The 20,869-nt window shown below is 40.4% G+C and overlaps 1 protein-coding gene across 3 annotated transcripts in view; it reads right to left on the reverse strand.

Moving 5' to 3' along the window:
• The window catches only part of MFSD6 (major facilitator superfamily domain containing 6), an 89,996-nt gene that overhangs the window by 52,341 nt on the left and 16,786 nt on the right, over window positions 1-20,869 (reverse strand). For 2 of the 3 annotated variants that reach the window (XM_025273318.3, XM_025273330.3), the window contains exons 2-3: window positions 18,871-18,954; window positions 9,433-11,041 (exon numbers count right to left, since the gene is read on the reverse strand). In XM_025273318.3, coding sequence (XP_025129103.2) covers window positions 9,433-10,988 — 1,556 coding nt within the window. In that variant the 5' untranslated portion in view covers window positions 10,989-11,041; window positions 18,871-18,954. The remainder of the gene's footprint in view (window positions 1-9,432; window positions 11,042-18,870; window positions 18,955-20,869) is intronic. The other variant, XM_025273325.3, reaches the window with a different exon arrangement.

Consider the following 20,869-nt stretch of genomic DNA (forward strand, 5'->3'; position numbering starts at 1 on the left):
AATTATATAATTAAAATCTACCAAGCATCACAAGAATAAGTAGAAATAAGTTAGCCACACTGCTTAGGCTTTTGACTTGCACAAAAAAGGCAGTAATTGACACTGTAGGACTCAAGATAATCAAACAGCTGGTGCAAACACTCATACTTGGACTCACGTCAGCAATAAAATGCATGATCTCTGGGATATCACTTGACTTGACTTTCTAGTACCTTGATCTCTTAATATATAAAGAAATATTATAATTACTGCCCAAGTCAGGGTTATTTGATACATTTTGATATTAATTCTTAATGAGGTACTATAAATTTCTACCTGACTTCATTTTAAAGAAAAAGAACTAAGACCTGAAGCCACGATAACTATGTAAAAGTAGACTTTTAATCATTAAATGTGTGCTACTTAGGGAAAGCTATACGGGAAAGCCAGGTGCTCAATGCTAAAGAGTCCTGCCGATGCAGGAGATGAGGGTTCAATCCCTGGGGTCAGGAAGATCCCCTGGAGAAGGAAATGGCAACCCACTTCAGTACTCTTGCCTGGAAAATTCCATGGACAGAGGAGCCTGGTGGGCTACAGTCCATGGGGTTTGAAAGCGTTGGACCCAACTGCTGCTGCTGCTCTGCTAAGTCACTTCAGTCATGTGAGACTCTGTGCAACCCCATAGACGGCAGCCCACCAGGCTCCCCAGTCCCTGGGATTCTCCAGGCAAGAACACTGGAGTGGGTTGCCATTCCTTCTCCAATACATGCATGCATGCTAAGTCCCCTCAGTCATGTCTGACTCTGTGCAACCCTATGGACAGCAGCCCACCAGGCTCCTCCATCCACAGGATTCTCCAGGCAAGAATACTGGAGTGGGCTGCCATTTCCTTCTCCAACTGAGACACATACACATTAGTGGCACAAAATCTCAATGTTTATTTTACCTGATATATAAGGATACAATATGTCTCCTTAGGACATATACAGCTTTAAACACACACACACTCTCTCTCACTCTCTCACACACACATCTGGTTCTTTTATGGGAAGATAATTATATTGATCCACTATAAACAGACCTAAGCTTCAAGCTATTTTCCAATCTAAAATACCAAAAAAGGGAGAGAATATATATATCTAGCACCAAGAATGGAAACTTTGAATATTTTGCTGTACTTCCTTAAAGAAACAAAATGTTGCACATAAACGGAGGGCTTCCCCTGCCCTCTTTCTTCCCCAACCAGTCCCCTTCTTTTTATGTCCTGTCCAGAAAGCTAGAGCTATATGAACTCAGGATGCATTTTCCCTCCATAAATTTAAGTGGTTTTTTTTCCTATACAATTAGGCATATCCATAAAAGTATGTATAACTTTTGAAATGCATTGCTAAAATTTGCATAAGTGCACCAAACTGTGTATTATTTTGCTTTCTCCCCCATTCAACATCATGGTTTGAGAGCTTTCTATCTTGACATACTGATATAGTCCATTCCTTTTCTGCATACTATTCCATCTTACGACTATCCTACACTGAATGCATCTATTCCCCAACTGATGAATATTTAGACCAGTTCTCTTTGTCACTGTTAGAAAGCTGCAGTAAGCAAGCAGCATCTTTGTACATGTCTCTCTGCATGTGTGTAAAAGTTTCTCTGATGGCTCATACGGTAAAGAATCTGCCTGCAACATGGGAGACCTGGGTTTGATTCCTAGGTTGGGAAGATCCCCTGGAGGAGGGCATGGCAACCCACTCCATTATTCTTGCTTGGAGAATTCCCATGGACAGAGGAGCCTGGAAGACTATAGTCCATGGGGTCACAGAGTCGGATATAACTGAGTGACTAAGCACAGCACACAGCAAAAGTTTCTCTAGGCAGCTAAGTATCTTAAAATGCAATTATCAAGCCATAGGAAATGTCCAACTTGTACATTAACATGGACTGCTGAATTGGTCTCCACAGTGGTTATCAAGCAACATAATCTACCAGAAGATTGGCTAAATAATAATAAAAAAAAATCAAGAGAACTAATATATGCAAGTCACTGTTCTAAGCAATTAATGTGCTTTATCTCATTTAATTTCCATGAAAAAAAGAGGTTAATACTAATGATATTCCTACTTACAGATGACAAAACAGAGATACAAAAAGTTATATAACTTCTCCAAGGCCACATGGTTCCAAGAGGCATAGTCAAGCTCTAAACCAGGCAACATGCCTCCCAGTCCATGCTTGTAAGCACTATGGACACTGCCTTTCATGAATAAGGACAGGAAGAGACCTTTCCCTGGAGACTGCAGCTATTTCCTTTCTCTATTTTCTTACTCTTGATCCCTGTTCCTTTTATTCCTTGTCCCTTTATTTTTCCCTCTCCCTTACTCACGTCTCCCTTGGTCCACTTGTAAACATGTCTAGAAGACCGTGGCTCAGGTGATGGCATTGGAGGGGTGCTCAGAAAGGCATTTGCTCCTGAAGCAAGATGTGGAAACAGGTTACAGTATCATACAATTCCCCATAAACATGAGGATACAAGGATAACTACTTTAAACCATAAAACAGAGACCAACATTTCAATAAGATCAGAAACTCAGAACAGAATCTTGGAGACAAGCATAACTGATTTTCCTCAGCCCATCTCTTCTTCAACAACAAGGCTTCCTTGCTCACTTTGCTCATGTTCCTGGTTTTAACTATCCCAAATCTGTATTCCCAACCCTAACCTCTTTTTGGGCTTTTATAGCAGTCAGCTGTCTGTTAGACATTCCCACATAGATGTTTCAATTTTAAGGTAAACAAACTCATGGCTGGATTCTGACGAACTTCCACTCTCTCCTCTGTTCTGTATCTTCTCAAATTTCCTCCTGGATCTGGCAGAACCACTGCACCCAAACTGAAACCCGAAGGTCTCTCCATCACTTCTCACATCAAGCCGTTCCACTGATTCTACCTCCCACGCACACTCCGTCCCCGAACCTCTGTTGCTACTGCTGTACTCCAGGCCTAATCATCTCTCACTTGGACTGTTTTAAGAACCTTCTCAGTGGGCTTCTGCTTCCAAGTTCCCCGCTGCATTGCAAATAAATGAACACCGGTGGCTCTCCTCGGCTCTGAACCTTGCCACACTGCCCTACTGCACCCAGGATAAAGCTCCTTTCCTAATCCCAGCTCCCATCTGACCTTCACTCTCCCCATCTTTTCCGACCCCCTTCCTTGTAGTGTTCATCCTGGCATCCTATTAAACTGGGTTGTCCAGGCCTAAATAAACTCTTCAATTAAACTAAACAAGTATGCAGAGTTTTGATTTTTAAATGATAGAGTAATAGTTACTCCTTTAGATCACGTTTAATTTCAAACGAGATGGTTGAATGGCATCACCAACTCAATGGACATGACTTTGAGCAACCTCCAGAAGACGGTGAAGGACAGGGAGGCCTGGAGTGCTGCAGTCCATGGGGTGGCAAAGAGTCGGACACGACTCAGTGACTGAACAATAATGACAACGTGAGAAATAAGCCTTATCATTTTTTTTTCTATTGTGGTAAAGTAATTTTGTAAATAAAAAATAACATTCCACTAAGAAAAAAGAAGGAAAAAATGTTCAGGTCCTTCCTCTGTTGTTATTTTTTAAATCAAGAATTGAGTTATTCTATTTCCATTCTTTCCCTTCATCGTGGCGACTGCCAGTATAAGTTCGAAGCAGTTAAGGACTGTGGATGTCAGGATATGATCAGGGAAACAGGCACCAACCTTAATTCAGGGTGGTTAGCTAGGTGGTTAGATAGACGCCGGAAGAGCTGAGAAGCCAGAGAACCTGGAGAAAGCTGCAGACAGCCTCCGCAAGGCCTAGGTCTGAAGGCTGGGGGTGAGAGCCGCGTTACCAGAGCTCAAGGTCACAGCGCACAGAGCCACAGGTGAGCGGTGACCTGACAGGGCATGGAGGACTCGGGCTGACCGGAGGCAGGGCTGAGCACCGCAAAGAGGGAACTCTCAGCACATCGAGTGAGGGCTGCAGAGGGCGGCCCTCAGTCTCCAGCTGACAACTAGTCAACACCTGCATCTGAGCAAACCACCGAAGCCGGGCCAAGAACCACGTGAAAGGATTAAAGGGAACAATCTCCAAAGTTCACCCAAGATGAAAGAAGGAAGGTTTTTCCCTTTCTTCACACCCTCTCATTCTCCACCCGGGCCTCTCACCAGCCTGGCGGTTACCACCCTGGCTGGAATACCTAGGTACACACCCCCAGACAGCTTAAGGCAATTGGTCTACATGTAGCTGGAGCATCAGGAGTTTTCAAAGCTCTCCCAGTGGGAGTCTCCCATCTGAGCACCACTGCAGCAGTGGACCCAGCAGACCATGGGCTGGAGAAGCAGCTTGTGGAAGCCTGCACCGTGCCCCACGAGGTGCGGAGAGGCCCCAAGAGCCAAGGGGGCCAGGATCAACAACAAGGCCCGAAGAGGCAGGTAGAAACAAGGGAGAGGATACGAAGCAATAAAATCATAAACACAGCCCTAAATCTCCAGCTCCAGGTCAGCTCCTCTGATCACGCAGCTGCAGTTTCTGCCCCCTTCTGATGCTGCCGGCTATCCCTCCAGTGACCGACTGCTAACACTGCCCCACATGTCCTCAGCTGTGGGCCGTCGTCTTGCTATCTGCTCTGGCTCTTTCTGCAGTGCCCACCAGGAATGTCTGTGTTCCTCCTCTTGCTAGTAGCGTCATGTATTTCCCTCTCTCCTCCCTAAATGACCAGCCAACTCATCTGGATACTTAGCAACTATTTAGTAGTAATTAATGGCTAATGATGGTTAATATATTATCGCTTGCAGATAGAATTTGCATGACAAAACTGACTGAGTACAAGAATTTCAGGTCAAAGTCAGAATTGCTTGAGTAGATTTTTGTGTGTCCCTTAAAATGTAAATCAATTTGAATCACATAACATAGGTGATGGCCTAATATTAAATAGTAATGATTTTTGTTGTTCTTCTTAGTCACTCAGTCATGTCTAACTTTTTGTGACCCTATGGACTTCAGCATGCCAGGCTTTCCTGGAGTTTGCTCAAACAAATGATTAATTGAAATGTATTTTGATCACAACTCTACTCATGGTTGCTGAAACATTCAACAAGGTGAATATAGCCTTAAAATACATTTATATTTCTAGATAAAGAAATCTAGTCATTGTCATTACATAAATTAGCTTAGAAATGTACTTGCTGTAAATACCAAAGTCTTGTGGTTTTGAATCAAAAGAAATTTACTTTTTTAGTGGAAATAGGAAGCATTATCCTATTTACCTGAGATAGCCACTTTCCAGTGGGGACAAAATCCAAGACTGAAATCAGAAATCATTTACTCTGTGTGTGTTTGCTGCTGCTGCTAAGTCACTTCAGTCGTGTCCGACTCTGTGCGACCCCAGAGACAGCAGCCCACTAGGCTTCCCCGTCCCTGGGATTCTCCAGGCAAGAACACTGGAGTGGGTTGCCATTGCCTTCTCCAATGCATGAAAGTGAAAAGTGAAAGGGAAGTCGCTCAGTCGTGTCCGACTCTTCGAGACCCCATGGACTGCAGCCTACCAGGCTCCTCCGTCCATGGGATTTTCCAGGCAACAGTACTGGAGTGGGGTGCCATTGCCTTCTCCGCTGTGTGTGTTTAGACTGATAGATACGTTAGTCAATGAAAAATGGGGCCCAAACTGCAGAACTGTTACAATAGTAAGTGGTTCAAAATCGGACATGCTGTTTTAAAAATTGTTTTCTGGTATGATGGTTTCTTCACTATGAACCTATATAAGCTTATGAAAATCTACTTTTTAAAAAAATTCTTTTTGTTCTTGTTTTCTTATTTTTAATTGAAGAAAAATTACAACATTGTATTGGTTTCTGCCATACATCAACTTTTGACTACATTAGGATAGTTACAATTTTTGTGGTTATGCTGCCTCCTATAAACAAACCCCCATAAGATAGTCACAGAATATTGAAAAACTTGCATATATACGGGCCAGACAGATCTCTCCTTATGATCCTACAAGGAAAACATAAAGGCTATGAATTCATAGAAAGATGATTTCTGTTTATCAACTGATACATGACATTCTTCCAGCTGAAAAGCAAAACTGCCATCACTACATATTTAAGCCCTCAAATCTCAACCACCACTAACCGGCTCCAAAAATTCTCACCAAAAGAAACATACCCATTCTACCTAAATATGTGGCATAATCTCACCACAACTATCAGAATCTTTTAAAAGCAGTTAATTCATTTCAATAAACAGGATAAAAATCCAAAAGCAGTCAGATCAGATCAGTTGTTCAGTCGTGTCCGACTCTTTGCGACTCTTTGCCAGGCCTCCCTGTCCATCACCAACTCCTGGAGTTCACTCAGACTCACGTCCATCGAGTCGGTGATGCCATCCAGCCATCTCATCCTCTGTCGTTCCCTTCTCCTCTTGCCCCCAATTCCTCCCAGCATCAGAGTCTTTTCCAATGAGTCAACTCTTTGCATGAGGTGGCCAAAGTACTGGAGTCTCAGCTTTAGCATCATTCCTTCCAAAGAAATCCCAGGGCTGATCTCCTTCAGAATGGACTGGTTGGATCTCCTTGCAGTCCAAGGGACTCTCAAGAGTCTTCTCCAACACCACAGTTCAAAAGCATCAATTCTTTGGTGCTCAGCCTTCTTCACAGTCCAACTCTCACATCCATACATGACCACAGGAAAAACCATAGCCTTGACTAGACGGACCTTTGTTGGCAAAGTAATGTCTCTGCATTTCAATATGCTATCTAGGTTGGTCATAACTTTCCTTCCAAGGAGTAAGTGTCTTTTAATTTCATGGCTGCAGTCACCATCTGTAGTGATTTTGGAGCCCAGAAAAATAAAGTCTGACACTGTTTCCACTGTTTCCCCATCTATCTCCCATGAAGTGGTGGGACCGGATGCCATGATCTTAATTTTCTGAATGTTGAGCTTTAAGCCAACTTTTTCACTCTCCACTTTCACTTTCATCAAGAGGCTTTTGAGTTCCTCTTCACTTTCTGCCATAAGGGTGGTGTCATCTGCATATCTGAGGTGATTGATATTTCTCCTGGCAATCTTGATTCCAGCTTGTGTTTCTTCCAGTCCAGCGTTTCTCATGATATACTCTGCATATAAGGTAAATAAGCAGGGTGACAATATACAGCCTTGACGTACTCCTTTTCCTATTTGGAACCAGTCTGTTGTTCCATGTCCAGTTCTAACTTGCTTCCTGACCTGCATACAGATTCTCAAGAGGCAGATCAGGTGGTCTGGTATTCCCATCTCTTTCAGAATTTTCCACAGTTTCTTGTGATCCACACAGTCTAAGGCTTTGGCATAGTCAATAAAGCAGAAATACATGTTTTTCTGGAACTCTCTTGCTTTTTCGATGGTCCAGTGGATGTTGGCAATTTGATCTCTGGTTCCTCTGCCTTTTCTAAAAGCAGCTTGAACATCAGGAAGTTCACGGTTCACATTTGCTGAAGCCTGGCTTGGAGAATTTTGAGCATTAGTTTACTAGCGTGTGAGATGAGTGCAATTGTGCAGTAGTTTGAGCATTCTTTGGCATTACCTTTCTTTGGGATTGAAATGAAAACTGACCTTTTCCAGTCCTGTGGCCACAGTAGGCTTCTGGGAACAACAATGTGACCACAACAGCTTTCTTCTTCCATTACATCATTTAAGGAAAAAAAGATGCTTTTTATGTAAAACTAGAAAATTAAGGTTAAGTGAGTCATTAGTTTTTACATAATGAGATATTAGCATTCATGTAATGAGTTCTCTCTTAAAAAAAGAAAACACAAGTGTGAAGTTTATGTAATTACCAAAGCTAACAGTAAACCCGCTAGGATTCTATCATAAAGCTATATACTAAAAAAAAAAAAAGCTATATACTTTAGACAAAAGGCAAAGGTAGAAGAGACATTACTTTTCTTAGCATATGAGAAGACCTTAACAATTTCTGTGAAAATAAAACCTACATGCATACTCTGTACTGAGTCGACATTCAATTAACATTATTGAGTGATTAAATCATATTGTCTAGGAAAGCCACTCATGAGTAAGACCTGACAAGGTACCTTTCTGGGAATAAGTGGCTGTGGTTTTTAAACACACTATTAGGTGAGGGGAGATACTGCTCATACAACCCAACCAAGCTGAAGAAATTCACTGTGAGTCTAATTCATCCCAGCTCGGAGAACATAAACATGACCTGGACAAGGTTAAAGGACAACCCAGACCATAATATCACAAGGCTCTTTGCCGACTGGCCCCACTGGGTGTGCCTCAGGGACCCTGTGTCTCTGGTGGCTGTCCATACAGTGCCTGACTTTGTTTGTGACAACAAAGGGGTCAAAGATTTGAGACGGAGAAGGAACAGGACACAGCCTCCCAAAGCAAAATCAAACAAGCAAAAATAGCCACAATTGCATTGGGAAAAGAAAGATTCTAGGTTGAAACTTGACATTAGAAAATATTTTCTTCAGTTAGTCAAAGGGATATTAAAGGAAAAAAGATCAATGTTTCTCAGATCTTGCCAGCGTCTATTTCTCCTTTGTAATTTCTCATAGAAACAGTAGATTTAAAGATTACCACATACACACAAACACACATGGCTGCTTTTAATTACAGCAACTTCAAATTTTAGGGACAGACATGCCATGCTTTTCTGTGAGGTTTAAGTGTATCTGGCTCCACATTTTAGAGCCAAGAGCAAAGCAGAAAGACATAAAGAGCAAGGTACTATTCAAACAACTTCAGACAAACCTTAGTGGTAAGAAACATTACATAAAATACACTAGGTATTTATAGATTTTTTTGCTTAAAAGGATTACATGGGAAATTTTAGGTAGAAGAAAGATTTTTAAGTATCCCATGTTTTCATGGCAGATAAAAATGCAGAGACCCATGTAATAATCAGAAAAAATTATATAAGATGCTCTTCCATGTAATATCATGGATTAATGATTTTGGTGGGTCACATCACAGCCTTATTAAATATAATGGACATCTTCAATACACTGTATATTCAAGGTCTTTCTGCATCAGCAAGTAGCTGAGAATAACTTAAGGCTGAAAAAACATAATCCTCTTTATCTACTTAAACCCTTCTTCATAAATGTCTTAGACAGCTGGACCTTTCAAGGTCCATAGAGTAACAGAGTTGACAAAATTGGTGCTGATATGCCTGAAAATGTTTAATGTAAGAGTCTCTTAGCATACAGAGGGGAAGCATCATATATTGAGATAATTCAACTAGGTTCATCATTTCCTTCCTTCTGATTCTATTTTAAAGAGAAAGAGCAACCGAAATTACCACTCCCACCTAAACCTTACCCCCAACACAAATTATAAATGTGCTCAAAGATCTTATAAACTATGAAAAGCTAGAGTTCAACTGCTGAGGGGCAGCAACAGTAGGCATGCTCTTACCTGATATGGCCAATCAGTTCAATAAGCTTGTGACTAAAAAAATAAGCTGTCAGCTCAGACACGTGGCTCAGGACTGAACAGACCCCAAAGAGCGTTGTTGTTCCATTCAGGTCCTCCAAATGCCAGTAGAGAAAGGTGAACACGAAGCCATATCCGAAACCCATAAACCACGCCACGAACAACACGGAGCCGTACTGCACACTGCAAAGCAGCCTGATCAAGTCCCAGAAGCTGAAGGCCTGCGAGTGGCTGGGGACGGTCGGTGTCTCCTCAGAGGACTCCGTGGAGCTGTTCCTCTCCACCTGAGGGATCTCTACCTCTTTCCCTTTACTTTCACTGTTTTTGAAGTGGCTGTAGCGGAACCGGAACTGAGTAGCAACAATCAAGGCCATGGTCATGAGAACCCCAAAGACGAAGAAGACGATCTGGTAGTTCCGGTACTCAGGCGGCTTACAGCCCTTCCCTTCGATGAGCACGTCTACGTGGGTGTAGTCGATGCCGATGCCCACAGACAGCATGGCCAGGCCCCAGCCCAGGGAGCCCCACATGCGCTGCAGGCCGTAGCGGTCTCTGTGCTTCCCCAAGTATTGGAGTGTTACTGTGTCCACGATTGTGACGGAGGAGGCACTGAAAAACTCTCCTATTACAACAACTACCAAGACCACCAAGAATATGGCCTCCACTTCTTGTTGATCATAAACAAGAGTGACTCGGTCAGAAGGTACAGACTTGGTGGTAGTGACCATGGAAGTGGTTGTCTCCCTGGTTGCATTTCCTGGGGGGGCAGAGGAGGTTGCAGTGCTTGGGTTCAAGGTCACAATATGGTCAATAATTTCATCGGTCTGAGGCTGCAGAGTGGGTGCACTGGTCTTGTTTGGAGCTGTCGAGAAGATAACAGTTTCTGTGACATTGGGCCCCACTTCTGACATCACTGGCCCACCATAAGAAAGCAGGTGCCTTTTGTCACGAATTCTTGGGGAGGTGGTGATGAAAGAGACAATGGAGGAATTCGTCGGCAGGATAGTGAATGGGTGACTTGAATTGGTGGGATGAACTGTCGGGGGGATCTTTGGTACACATCGCAAGGTAGCGGGTTTGACAAATCCAATGCCCAGGTTGAATAAAACCCAACACAAAAGAGAAAAGAGGAGGACGATTTTGCCTTTTTTAAAGCGATCTGCAACTACACCCCAAAAGGGGGCACTGCAGAATTCAATGAAGTATCGAATACCTACCAGCAGTCCACTCTGGCTGGGTGACATTCCCAGCTGCTTGTAATACACAGGCAAAAGTGGGTAGAGAGAGCCATATGCAGAGTAAAAGAAAAAATAAAAGACCTTGGAAATGAGAAGATCATTGTTTATCTTAACGCAGTGTTTCTCTATCCAGTCTATTTCCTCCTCAGGAATAGCAGCTGTTTCAGAGGGGGACGGCGTTTCATTTGAAGGTGGTTCTGGTTCCCTGGAAATACCATTAAAAGGATCAGCAAGCACGTATTTCCTCTTCTGTTCCTCTTCATCATCGGTTAAGATGGCAACTTTATCATCTGTCGCCATGGCTTACCACCACCATCAGAAAGTTGACGACCTTCAAAATTTTGGCTGTTGATCTGTAAAGTAAAATTTAAAAGAAGACTTAGTATGAAAATGATAACATTTAAACATAAGAGTTTCGCCTTGTAGGAAACAGAGGAGTTTCAAACTACAGCTAAAAATAATAATCGTGAGAGAGAACTATCACCATTCACTTGCAGCCATACAATAATGATAAGGAAAAATAACTTTACAAAAATCAAGTGCTCTCTCTGTGGCCACTGACTGGCTATAGGTACATCTTCTAATGGTTCATTCTTCAGGTTCATTCTCAATCTTTTCACTGATTCCTAGGGAAAATGTACAAATAATAGGGATTACGTCTAAACCAAATAGAAGGTAAACAGTATTTACAGTTTCTCGAGTTTACTTTTCAAACAAACCCATTGCACTATGAAGTCTAGAATGCTTAGAAAATAAAGGCAGCTAAAACCATTTCAGTTTCTAGGGAAAAAACAGAAATAAGCCCTTAACCACGACTACAAATGTGATGAGAAAAAGGGACCCAATCGCACATTTGCATCTGGTCACTACAGCCATAACAATGATACCCTGATAAGGAAGTAGTCTTTACGCTGCTTATATTACATACATTTTCCAGATGTGCTTTTATAGACTGTAGTTTAAGAAAATGTCAGAAAAATAGCAGATAGCATTTACTGAGCACATACTCTGCACCAGACAACACTGAAAGATCTTTAAATGTGTTAATTCACATTCATCACAATATCTCTATTGTCGCCTCCATTTTACAGATGAGAAAAAACGAGGCGTAGTGAGTTTAAATAACTCACATGTGCACAGCAAGGATTTGAACTCCAATATTATGATTTTAGGCTTCCCGCATGGCTCAGTGATAAAGAATCCACCTGCCAATGCAGGAGATGCAGGTCCAATCCCTGGATCAGGAAGATGCCCTGGAGAAGGAAATGGCAATCCACTTCAGTATTCTTGCCTGGGAAATCCCATGGACAGAGGAGCTTGGGAAGCTTCAGTCCATGGGGTCGCAAAAGAGTCGGACATGACTTAGCAACTAAAACAACGACATTACGGCTTTAGGACATATACTCTAGTGTAGCACACTAAACTGCCAAACACCACATTTTGGATAATAAAGTGCTATTAGATCTTTTTATGAGGCAGGGTGTTTCATACGAAAGATAAGCAATATAACAAAGGGATAAGCTTATCAGAACGATGCCACATTCCCCAGAATGTCCTTTTCTTCTACTATACAAATGATTAAAGAGTCAAAAGGTCTTGCTTGCATCAAGATTTGTCAAGGTACAATGAGTATATTTGTATGTAGGAGGTGTACATATTAAATATCTATTAATTCCTTTCATCTTCTTTACTAGAGAGAAATAACTCCACCCTTTGGAGTACCTTTTGCTCTCCCTTTTCCCAAAATGAGAAGTAAATTTCTGAAGATCTTCCAAAATCATGCTTGTAAACATTTAAAAATCTCTACCTTGCTCCAGGCAGACAATAGAAACATAATGTATTGAGGCCTGTGTAATAAGCCAAATAAGTCAAATTATCTTTTACCACCAAAAGCCAGGTGTCAACATAGTTCTAGCTTTGAAAATGTTCATATATTTCTCTTTTTTTTTTGGTTAAGTTTTTTTTTAATTTGAGGTAAAAATTAAAATTCATGTAACAAAATTAAATTCATGTAACAAAAGAGGAGCCAGTTTAAAGTGAATAATTCAGTGGAATTTAGCACTTTCACAATGTCGTACAGCCATCGCCTCTCTCTAGTTCCCAAATCACACTTTTCTTAATCATACTGGAAAACTTTTTTTCATCTCCCACAAAACTTGAAGGAAAAGCAAAATCCAACCTTCTGCTGCCAGGCTAAAAGGTTTTCCTCACTGCTCTCTATTATTTTTCTGTCATCATTGGTGCCTCCACCTACTCAAGTCAGCACCTCGAATTCTATTTCATCACCTGAAAAACACAGTCATTCTCCTTTGGACTTATTTTCTAAATTAATTTCAGTTTGAGCTCAAACTTCAAAGAAATATTTGTCATTCTTAAAATGTATAAAAATTACACGACACTTCTGGTAAAAATGGCAGATTAAGCACATCTGTTTTACTGCATCCCTAAACCCGACTCAAACGGCAACACCAACAAACACCCACACTTTTAAAGTCATATCCAAGCTGTGAAAATTAAAAGGTACATCATAGCAATAAAATAAAATTCTGGAAGCCAAAACATAGACAACTGGTAAATAATGGTGAATCTGAGAAAACTGAAACCCTGGTTGACAGTGGGGAAAGCCAAGAACAATAAATTGCAATTTATTCCTCAGAGTCCCTCAAAGGCTCACGGGCTGGCCATATGAGGTTTATCTGCAAGTAAGAGGGTATGTGTTTAAGTGGGGGTTGCTGCTAACAACAGAGTTAACGGAATGTCTGGACCCCAGCGCAGAAGGCTCAGTCGCCTTCCCCTCTCCACCTAGCTAGCCAATCAACTAGAGGATATCCCTCTGGAGAGGATAAAACGGAGTTCTTGAGTCATAGAGGACCAGTAACAGCTGAGATTACGGGCACCATACTGAAAAGAGGGGGCCACTGAGTGAACACACACATCCTAGATTCAAGCCCTGGCCTGGACCCCAAGCCCTATCCCACTTTCCACACTAGGTTCTCAGAGGCTGGAAGGTTCTTCCCTGGAGAATTTGACCAACCCAAGAGAAATGACCTCTCAATCATGATATTGAAACCTCCCCAACTAAACTATCCAACCAAATCACTCCACACAGGAGCTCAGGGTCTTAACAAGCCCTGTCACTAAATGTGAGCAGTCACCAAGAATTACAAGACATTTAACAAATGGCTCTTACAGGAAAGATGGAATCAAAACAGACAGGAAAAAAATCAATATGGAGAAAACAGAAGTTCTATGAGGAGGAAAATAGTTCTTAAATATAATATTAATATTTTCATAAATAAGATACATACATGCTACAAACATGTTTGAAACAGATGAAAAAAATAGAAAGTTGAACAGAAATAATAGAAAGTCTCAGCAATGTAAGAAATACATATATAAAGAAAAACAAAATGGAAATGTTGGAACTGGAAAATACAATAACCAAAATACAAAAACTCTATGGATGGACCCAACAGCAGAATGGAGGAGAGGGAAGAATCAGTGAACTGCAAGTATAATAGAAATTATACAATCTTAACAACAGAAAGAAAATAGATTGAAAAAAAATTAACAGAGCTTCAAGGACCTGTGGGACTATAACAAAAGATTGAACATTAATGACATCAGAGTCCTTAAAGGAGAAGAGAAAAAGAGCAGCGCTGAAGTATTCAAAGAAACAAAGGCTGAAAACATCTCAAAACTGGCAAGAGACATGAACCTACAGATTTAAGAAGCTGAATGAACTCTGAACAAGTGAAACCCACACCAAGACACAACATAATCAAACTGTAAAAACCAAACACACAAAAAATCTTGAGGGCAGAGACATAAATCACAACTTATCAACAGGGGAAAAACCATTCAAATGATAGTATGTTTGTTTCTTTAAAACCGGACCCAAGAAGAAATACAATATTTTTTAAATGCTGAAAGAGAAAAATTGTCAAGCAAGAATCCAGTACCCAGAAAAAAAGACAGTCCAAAACCCAGGAAACTATGGACCAATATCCCTTATGAACACAGACACGAAAATCCTTAACAAAATATTAGAAAGAAAATTTAGCAAGAATTGTGCATTGTGACCCTGTGGGATTTATTCCAAGGATGCAAGGCTGCTGCAGTACTTGAAATTCAATCCATGTAATCCACCATATAAACAAGCAAAGGGAAAAAAAAGGTATCATGGTCCTAACAACTGATGCAGAAGAAGCATTTGACGAAATTAAACACTCATTCCTGAAAAGTCTCAGAAAATTGGAATAAAAGGGATCTTCAACTCAATAAAGATCTCCTACAAAACCCCACAGGTAGCATTACTTTTAATGGTGAAAGACTGAATGCTTTTTCTCTAAGCTAGGGAAGAAAGGAAGATGTTCTCATCACTCTTAGGCAATGTCGTGGTGGAAGTTCTAGCCAGTGCAATGCAGGGAAAAACAGGAAACAAAAAGTATATAGATCAAAAAGGAAGAAACTGTCTCTGTTTACAGTGGCACGATTGTCCATGCAGGAAATCCCAAGAAATCTAAAAAGCTTCTAGAAAGAAGAAATATTTCAGTATAAATTAACAAAACATGTACAGGACTATATGCTGAAAAACTACAAAATGCCAATAAAAGAAATAAATCTGAAGAAATGGAGAGCTATATCATGTTTATGGGCTGCAACACTCAACACAGTAAAGACTTCAATTATTCTCAAATTTATATACAAGTTTAACACAGTTCCTATCAAAATCTCAGGAAGGCTTTCTGGGAATTTGGGCGAGATCACTCTAAAATTTGTCTGAACAGGAAAAGGAATTAGAATAGCTAAAGCTGGTGGCTCAGACGGTAAAGAGTCTGCCTGCAATGCAGGAGACCCGGGTTCGACTCCTGGGTCAGGAAGATCCCCTGGAGAAGGAAATGGCAATCCACTCCAGCACTCTTGACTGGAAAATGCCATGGACGGAGGAGCCTGGTAGGCTACAATCCATGGGGTCGCAAAGAGTCGGACACAACTGAGCGACTTCACTTCACTTTAAAGCAACATTGAAAAAGATTTATCACCTGAAGTGAAGTCGCTCAGTCGTATCTGACTCTTTGGGACCCCATGGACTGTAGCCTGCCAGGCTCCTCCGTCCCTGGGATTCTCCAGGCAGGAACACTGGAGTGGGTTGCCATTTCCTTTTCCAGGGGATCTTCCCGACCCAGGGATCGAACCCAGGTCTCCGTATTGCAGGCAGACGCTTTTACCATCTGAGCCACCAGGGAAGCAACATTGAAAAAGATTTATCACCTAGCCACATACTAATCAGGACTGTGTGATGCTGGCGGAAGAACAGACACATAGATGAGTGGGACAGAGCAGAGAGCCCGAGAATAAATCTACACAAACATGTCCAAGTGATATCTGACAAAGATGCAAAAACAATTTGGTGAGAGAAAGATGATGACCTTTTCAACAAACAGTGCTGGTGCAATTAGACATCAGAAGGCAAAAAATAAACGGCTCATACGTTATATGAACACTCACTCAAAATACATCATGGATTTAAATGAAAAACTATAAACCTTTTAGGGGAAAAAACCCCCTAGATTCTAGTGCTAGGCAAACAGTTCTTAGACTTAATACCAACAGCATGACTCATAAAAGGAAAAATGGATAAATTAGACGTTATCAAAATTAAAAACTTTTGGCCGAAACCAACACAATATTGTAAAGCAGTTATTCTCCAATTAAAAATAAATAAATTTTTTAAAAATTAAAAACTTTTGCTCTGGGAAAGACTCTATTAAAAGAATGAAAAGAGGACTTTTCCTGGTGGCCCAGTGGTAAAGAATCTGCCTTCCACTGCTGGAAAAGTGGTTTCAATCCCTGGTCCAGGAAGATTCCATATGCTGAGCGGCGGCTAAGCCCATACACGACAACAAAGACTCATCACAGCCAAAAAAGAAAAGACAAGACAAGCTGTAGACTGGGAGAAAATATTTGCAAGCCACATATTCAACAAAGGGCTAGCAGTATCTAGAATATGTAAAGAATTCTCAAAACTCAACAGAAAATATACCAAACAATCCAATTAAAAAACAGACAAGACATGAAGAGACATTTCATCAAAGAGAATATATAGGATATACAGCTGCAAATAAACTTGTGAAAAAATGTTCATTGTCACTAACCATTAGGACATAAGTTAAAAACATGATATACCACTACGTATCTATAAGAATGGATAAAATAAAAATAGTAACAACACCAAATTCTGACATCAATAAAGAGAAATTAGATCATTCATACATTGCTGTTAGGGATGTTAAATGGTACAGCCACTCTGCAAAGCAGTTTGGCAATTTCTTATAAATTTAAACAGTGACTAGTGACCCAGCAATTTCACTTTTGGGCATTTATCCCAGAAAAGTGAAAGCTTATTTTCACACAAACACCTGTTCACAAATAAAGCAGCTTTATTTGTAATAGCCAAAACCTGGAAACAGCTTAGGTGTCCACTGCGGATGAATGGTTAAACAAACCGTGGCACCTCAATACCACTGAAAACTGCTCAGCAATAAAAGGGAATAAATGACTGACACAGTAATCTGAATAAATCTCCAGAGAATTAAAAAGAGAGAAAAAAGCCAATCTCAAAAGATGATGTACTCCATGATTCCATTCACAGACCATCCTAGGAGTGACAGAATTACTGGTGTGGAGAACACAAGAGAGACTGCCGGGGCTCACCAGGAGTGTTGTGGGAAGGGGAGGAGGTGCTGCAAAAGTGCGACAGGAGGGCTCTGGTGCCCTGACAGTGCTCTGCATCTTGACTGTATTGATGTCAGCTGTTCTCCTAATGGTTTTGCAAGATGTTACCGCTGGGGAAAAGTGGGTACTGGATCAATGGGCTATCTCTGTATTATTTCCTATAATTGTATGTGAATCTACAATTATCTCAGAATAAAACAGGTTAATTTTAAAAACTCAAGATAGCAGTTACCCTGGGGTGAGGTAGTAGCTAGAAGAAGGTCTGGAGTCCTGATAATTGTTTTCTTTTTTAATCTGGATCTTTTATTAAATGGAAGTGTTCACTTTGTAAGAAGTCAGTGAACTATATTATTTTTCAACAGAAAATTAACTTTGGGGGGTGGGGTGGGAAGGGGGCTCAAGAGGGAGGGGATATATATACACACATACACACACATATACTCACGGCTAATTCACATTTTTGTATGGAAGAACCTGCACAACATTGTAAAGCAATTATCCTCCAATTAAAAATAAAATAAAATAAAATAAAGTGAAGCACAGAAACAAAAATGAACTTAAAGACTTAAAATATAAAAAGAAAAGAGATGAAAGTACAAGAGAAAAGACAATTATAGGATCACCCAGAAAGACAGGTATCTAAAAAACTGCAACTCTGAGACAAAACAGAAAAAATGAAGAGATGGGAATTCTTTAATTCAAGAAAATTTCTCAGAACTGAAAGATATGAGCTGTCTGAAATGACCATGGAGTACTTGACATAGTGGATAAAGCAGACCCAAGCCAAAGCACATGAGCAAGCTCTCAGAACTCGAGAACAATTGGATGGCCCTACAAACTCTGAGAGGATAAAATGTGTCACATACTAAGGACCAGGAACCAGAATGGCTTCAGGAGTCTCAGCAATAACCCTGGAAGCTATTCCCAACCAAATTATCACTCAAGTTTATAGGGGGAAAAAGACACTTTACATACACAATTTCTCAAAAAACAAATGCACCTCTCATATATCCTTTCTTAGGTTGAGCACCGCCAAAACAAGGGAATAAAACAAGAGAGAGTAAGACGTGGAATTTAGAAAGTAAGAGAACTAACACAGGAGAGAGGCAAAGGAAGGATGGTATGCTGGTGACTAGAGGTCCTAGGCTGGCGCAAAGGGCAGGTGTCACTGGGGCAGGTCTGCAGGTGCCAAGCAGATGCTTTGTCAGCAAAGTGACATCGCCAGGATACCAGTACCTCTGAATGTCCTAAGCTTAGACCATTGCTGAGAGTTTAGGGATTAATTACTGGTAAGTGTAGAGAAAGGTAAATAAAACCCTATAAGAAAACAAAAAGTTGCACAGGAAAAGACAAATAATCATACTTTGCTATTCATACATGTCTTACCTACATGGTCATAGTAATGTAAGCAGTGACTAGTAAACTATCCAAAATTGCCACATACCTATATGAAGAAAACAGGGAAATGAGAAGGCTGAATGCACATGGAGAGCTGAGGCAGGATGGACACTTAGTTCTGTATCTTCCACTGTGGGAAAACAATAGATAATGCCTTCATTTAAAAACCACGAACTCAGAATACCAGCTTTTTATTTCAAAACACACTGGTAAATATCAGAATAATCACCTTAAAAGCAGAAAGTGAAAGTGAAGCTGTTCAGTCATGTCCGACTTTTAGCAACCCCATGGACGACAGCCTACCAGGCTCCTCCGCCCATGGGATTTTCCAGGCAAGAGTACTGGAGTGGGGTGCCTTTGCCTTCTCCCCTTAAAAGCAGAAAATGTATTAATATTTGCCTCTGAGAGAAGAAATGAGGCAAGATGGTGTAAAAAGTCTAATTAAAATAAAAAAAAAAAGCCCTGCAAACTTGCTCAGTTTTTAAAAAAAGCTTTGTATATACATAACTCATTTTAAAAATAAAAATCGAAGCTAAAAAATAATTATGCAGTTGTAAGAGCTATGTTTTTTGAAAGATAATAATTAAAAGCAGTTACTAGTATCCTTCCATCACAGACTAAAAAGAGTTTTCAGATTTGTACAGATCAAATTCTAACTGCACGAATTCTAGCCAGGTGGCCTTTATTTAATTATTCTCCATAAATCAACTGCTGATTGTATAACAAGTGGGTCAGAGAAGGACACAAAGTTTACTACTCAGCCATTAAAAAGAATACATTTGAAGCAGTTCTAATGAGGTGGATGAAACTGGAGCCTATTATACAGAGTGAAGTAAGCCAGAAAGAAAAACACCAATACAGTATACTAATGCATATATATGGAATTTAGAAAGATGGTAACAATAACCCTGTGTACGAGACAGCAAAAGAGACACTGATGTATAGAACAGCCTTATGGACTCTGTGAGAGAGGGAGAGGGTGGGAAGATTTGGGAGAATGGCATTGAAACATGTAAAATATCATGTATGAAACAAGTTGCCAGTCCAGGTTCGATGCACGATACTGGATAATTGGGGCTGGTGCACTGGGACGACCCAGAGGGATGGAATGGGGAGGGAGGAGGGAGGAGGGTTCAGGATGGGGAACACATGTATACCTGTGGCGGATTCATTTTGATATTTGGCAAAACTAATACAATTATGTAAAGTTTAAAAATAAAATAAAATTAAAAAACAAAACAAACAAACAAAAAAAGCATAATTTCTAAATTGTTCAAGGGATGATGAAGAACTAATGCCCAAACAGTAATTCAAAGTTGCAAAATATCTTACATTAGGAGGTTGATTTAAACCTTGATGAGTGACTTTCCCCTAAACCATTCTTTCCTCTCCATCAGATTCAAATGATTCTTGATTATCATAAGGTTATGAAAGGTTTCTCTTGGTACATGAGTCCAGGTGTTAAGTAGTTCTCATAGTATCAACCAATGCAAAGTAGTGAAGAAAATGTTCATGTAATATGACATTCAGTACCTGTTTTATGAATGTCACATTCAGTAACTTTTTTATATGAATTTCAAATCTAAAAATACAAACAAAAACTTTTTGTTTCAACTCAGGATATTAGTGTTTAGACACTAAAATTTTCAGGTCATCCTTAGATACTGAAGAAAAGGAACTGAGATAATCCACATTGTGAATACAGAAACAAAATAAAGTATAACTATAGCCATCTGTAGACTGGTTCCAAACTGGTTCCAAATCGGGAAAGGAGTAGGTCAAGGCTGTATATTGTCACCCTGCTTATTTAACTTATATGCAGAATACATCATGAGAAATGCTGGGCTGGATGAAGCACAAGCTGGAATCAAGATTGCCAGGAGAAATATCAATAACCTCAGATATGCAGATGACACCACCCTTATGGCAGAAAACGAAGAACTAAAGAGCCTCTTGATGAAAGTGAAAGAGGAGAGTGAAAAAGTTGGCTTAAAACTCAAGATTCAGAAAACTAAGATCACGGCATCTGGTCCCATCATTTCATG

This window comes from Bubalus bubalis, chromosome 2, assembly GCF_019923935.1.
Source record: "Bubalus bubalis isolate 160015118507 breed Murrah chromosome 2, NDDB_SH_1, whole genome shotgun sequence".
NCBI classification, from domain to species: Eukaryota; Metazoa; Chordata; class Mammalia; order Artiodactyla; family Bovidae; genus Bubalus; species Bubalus bubalis.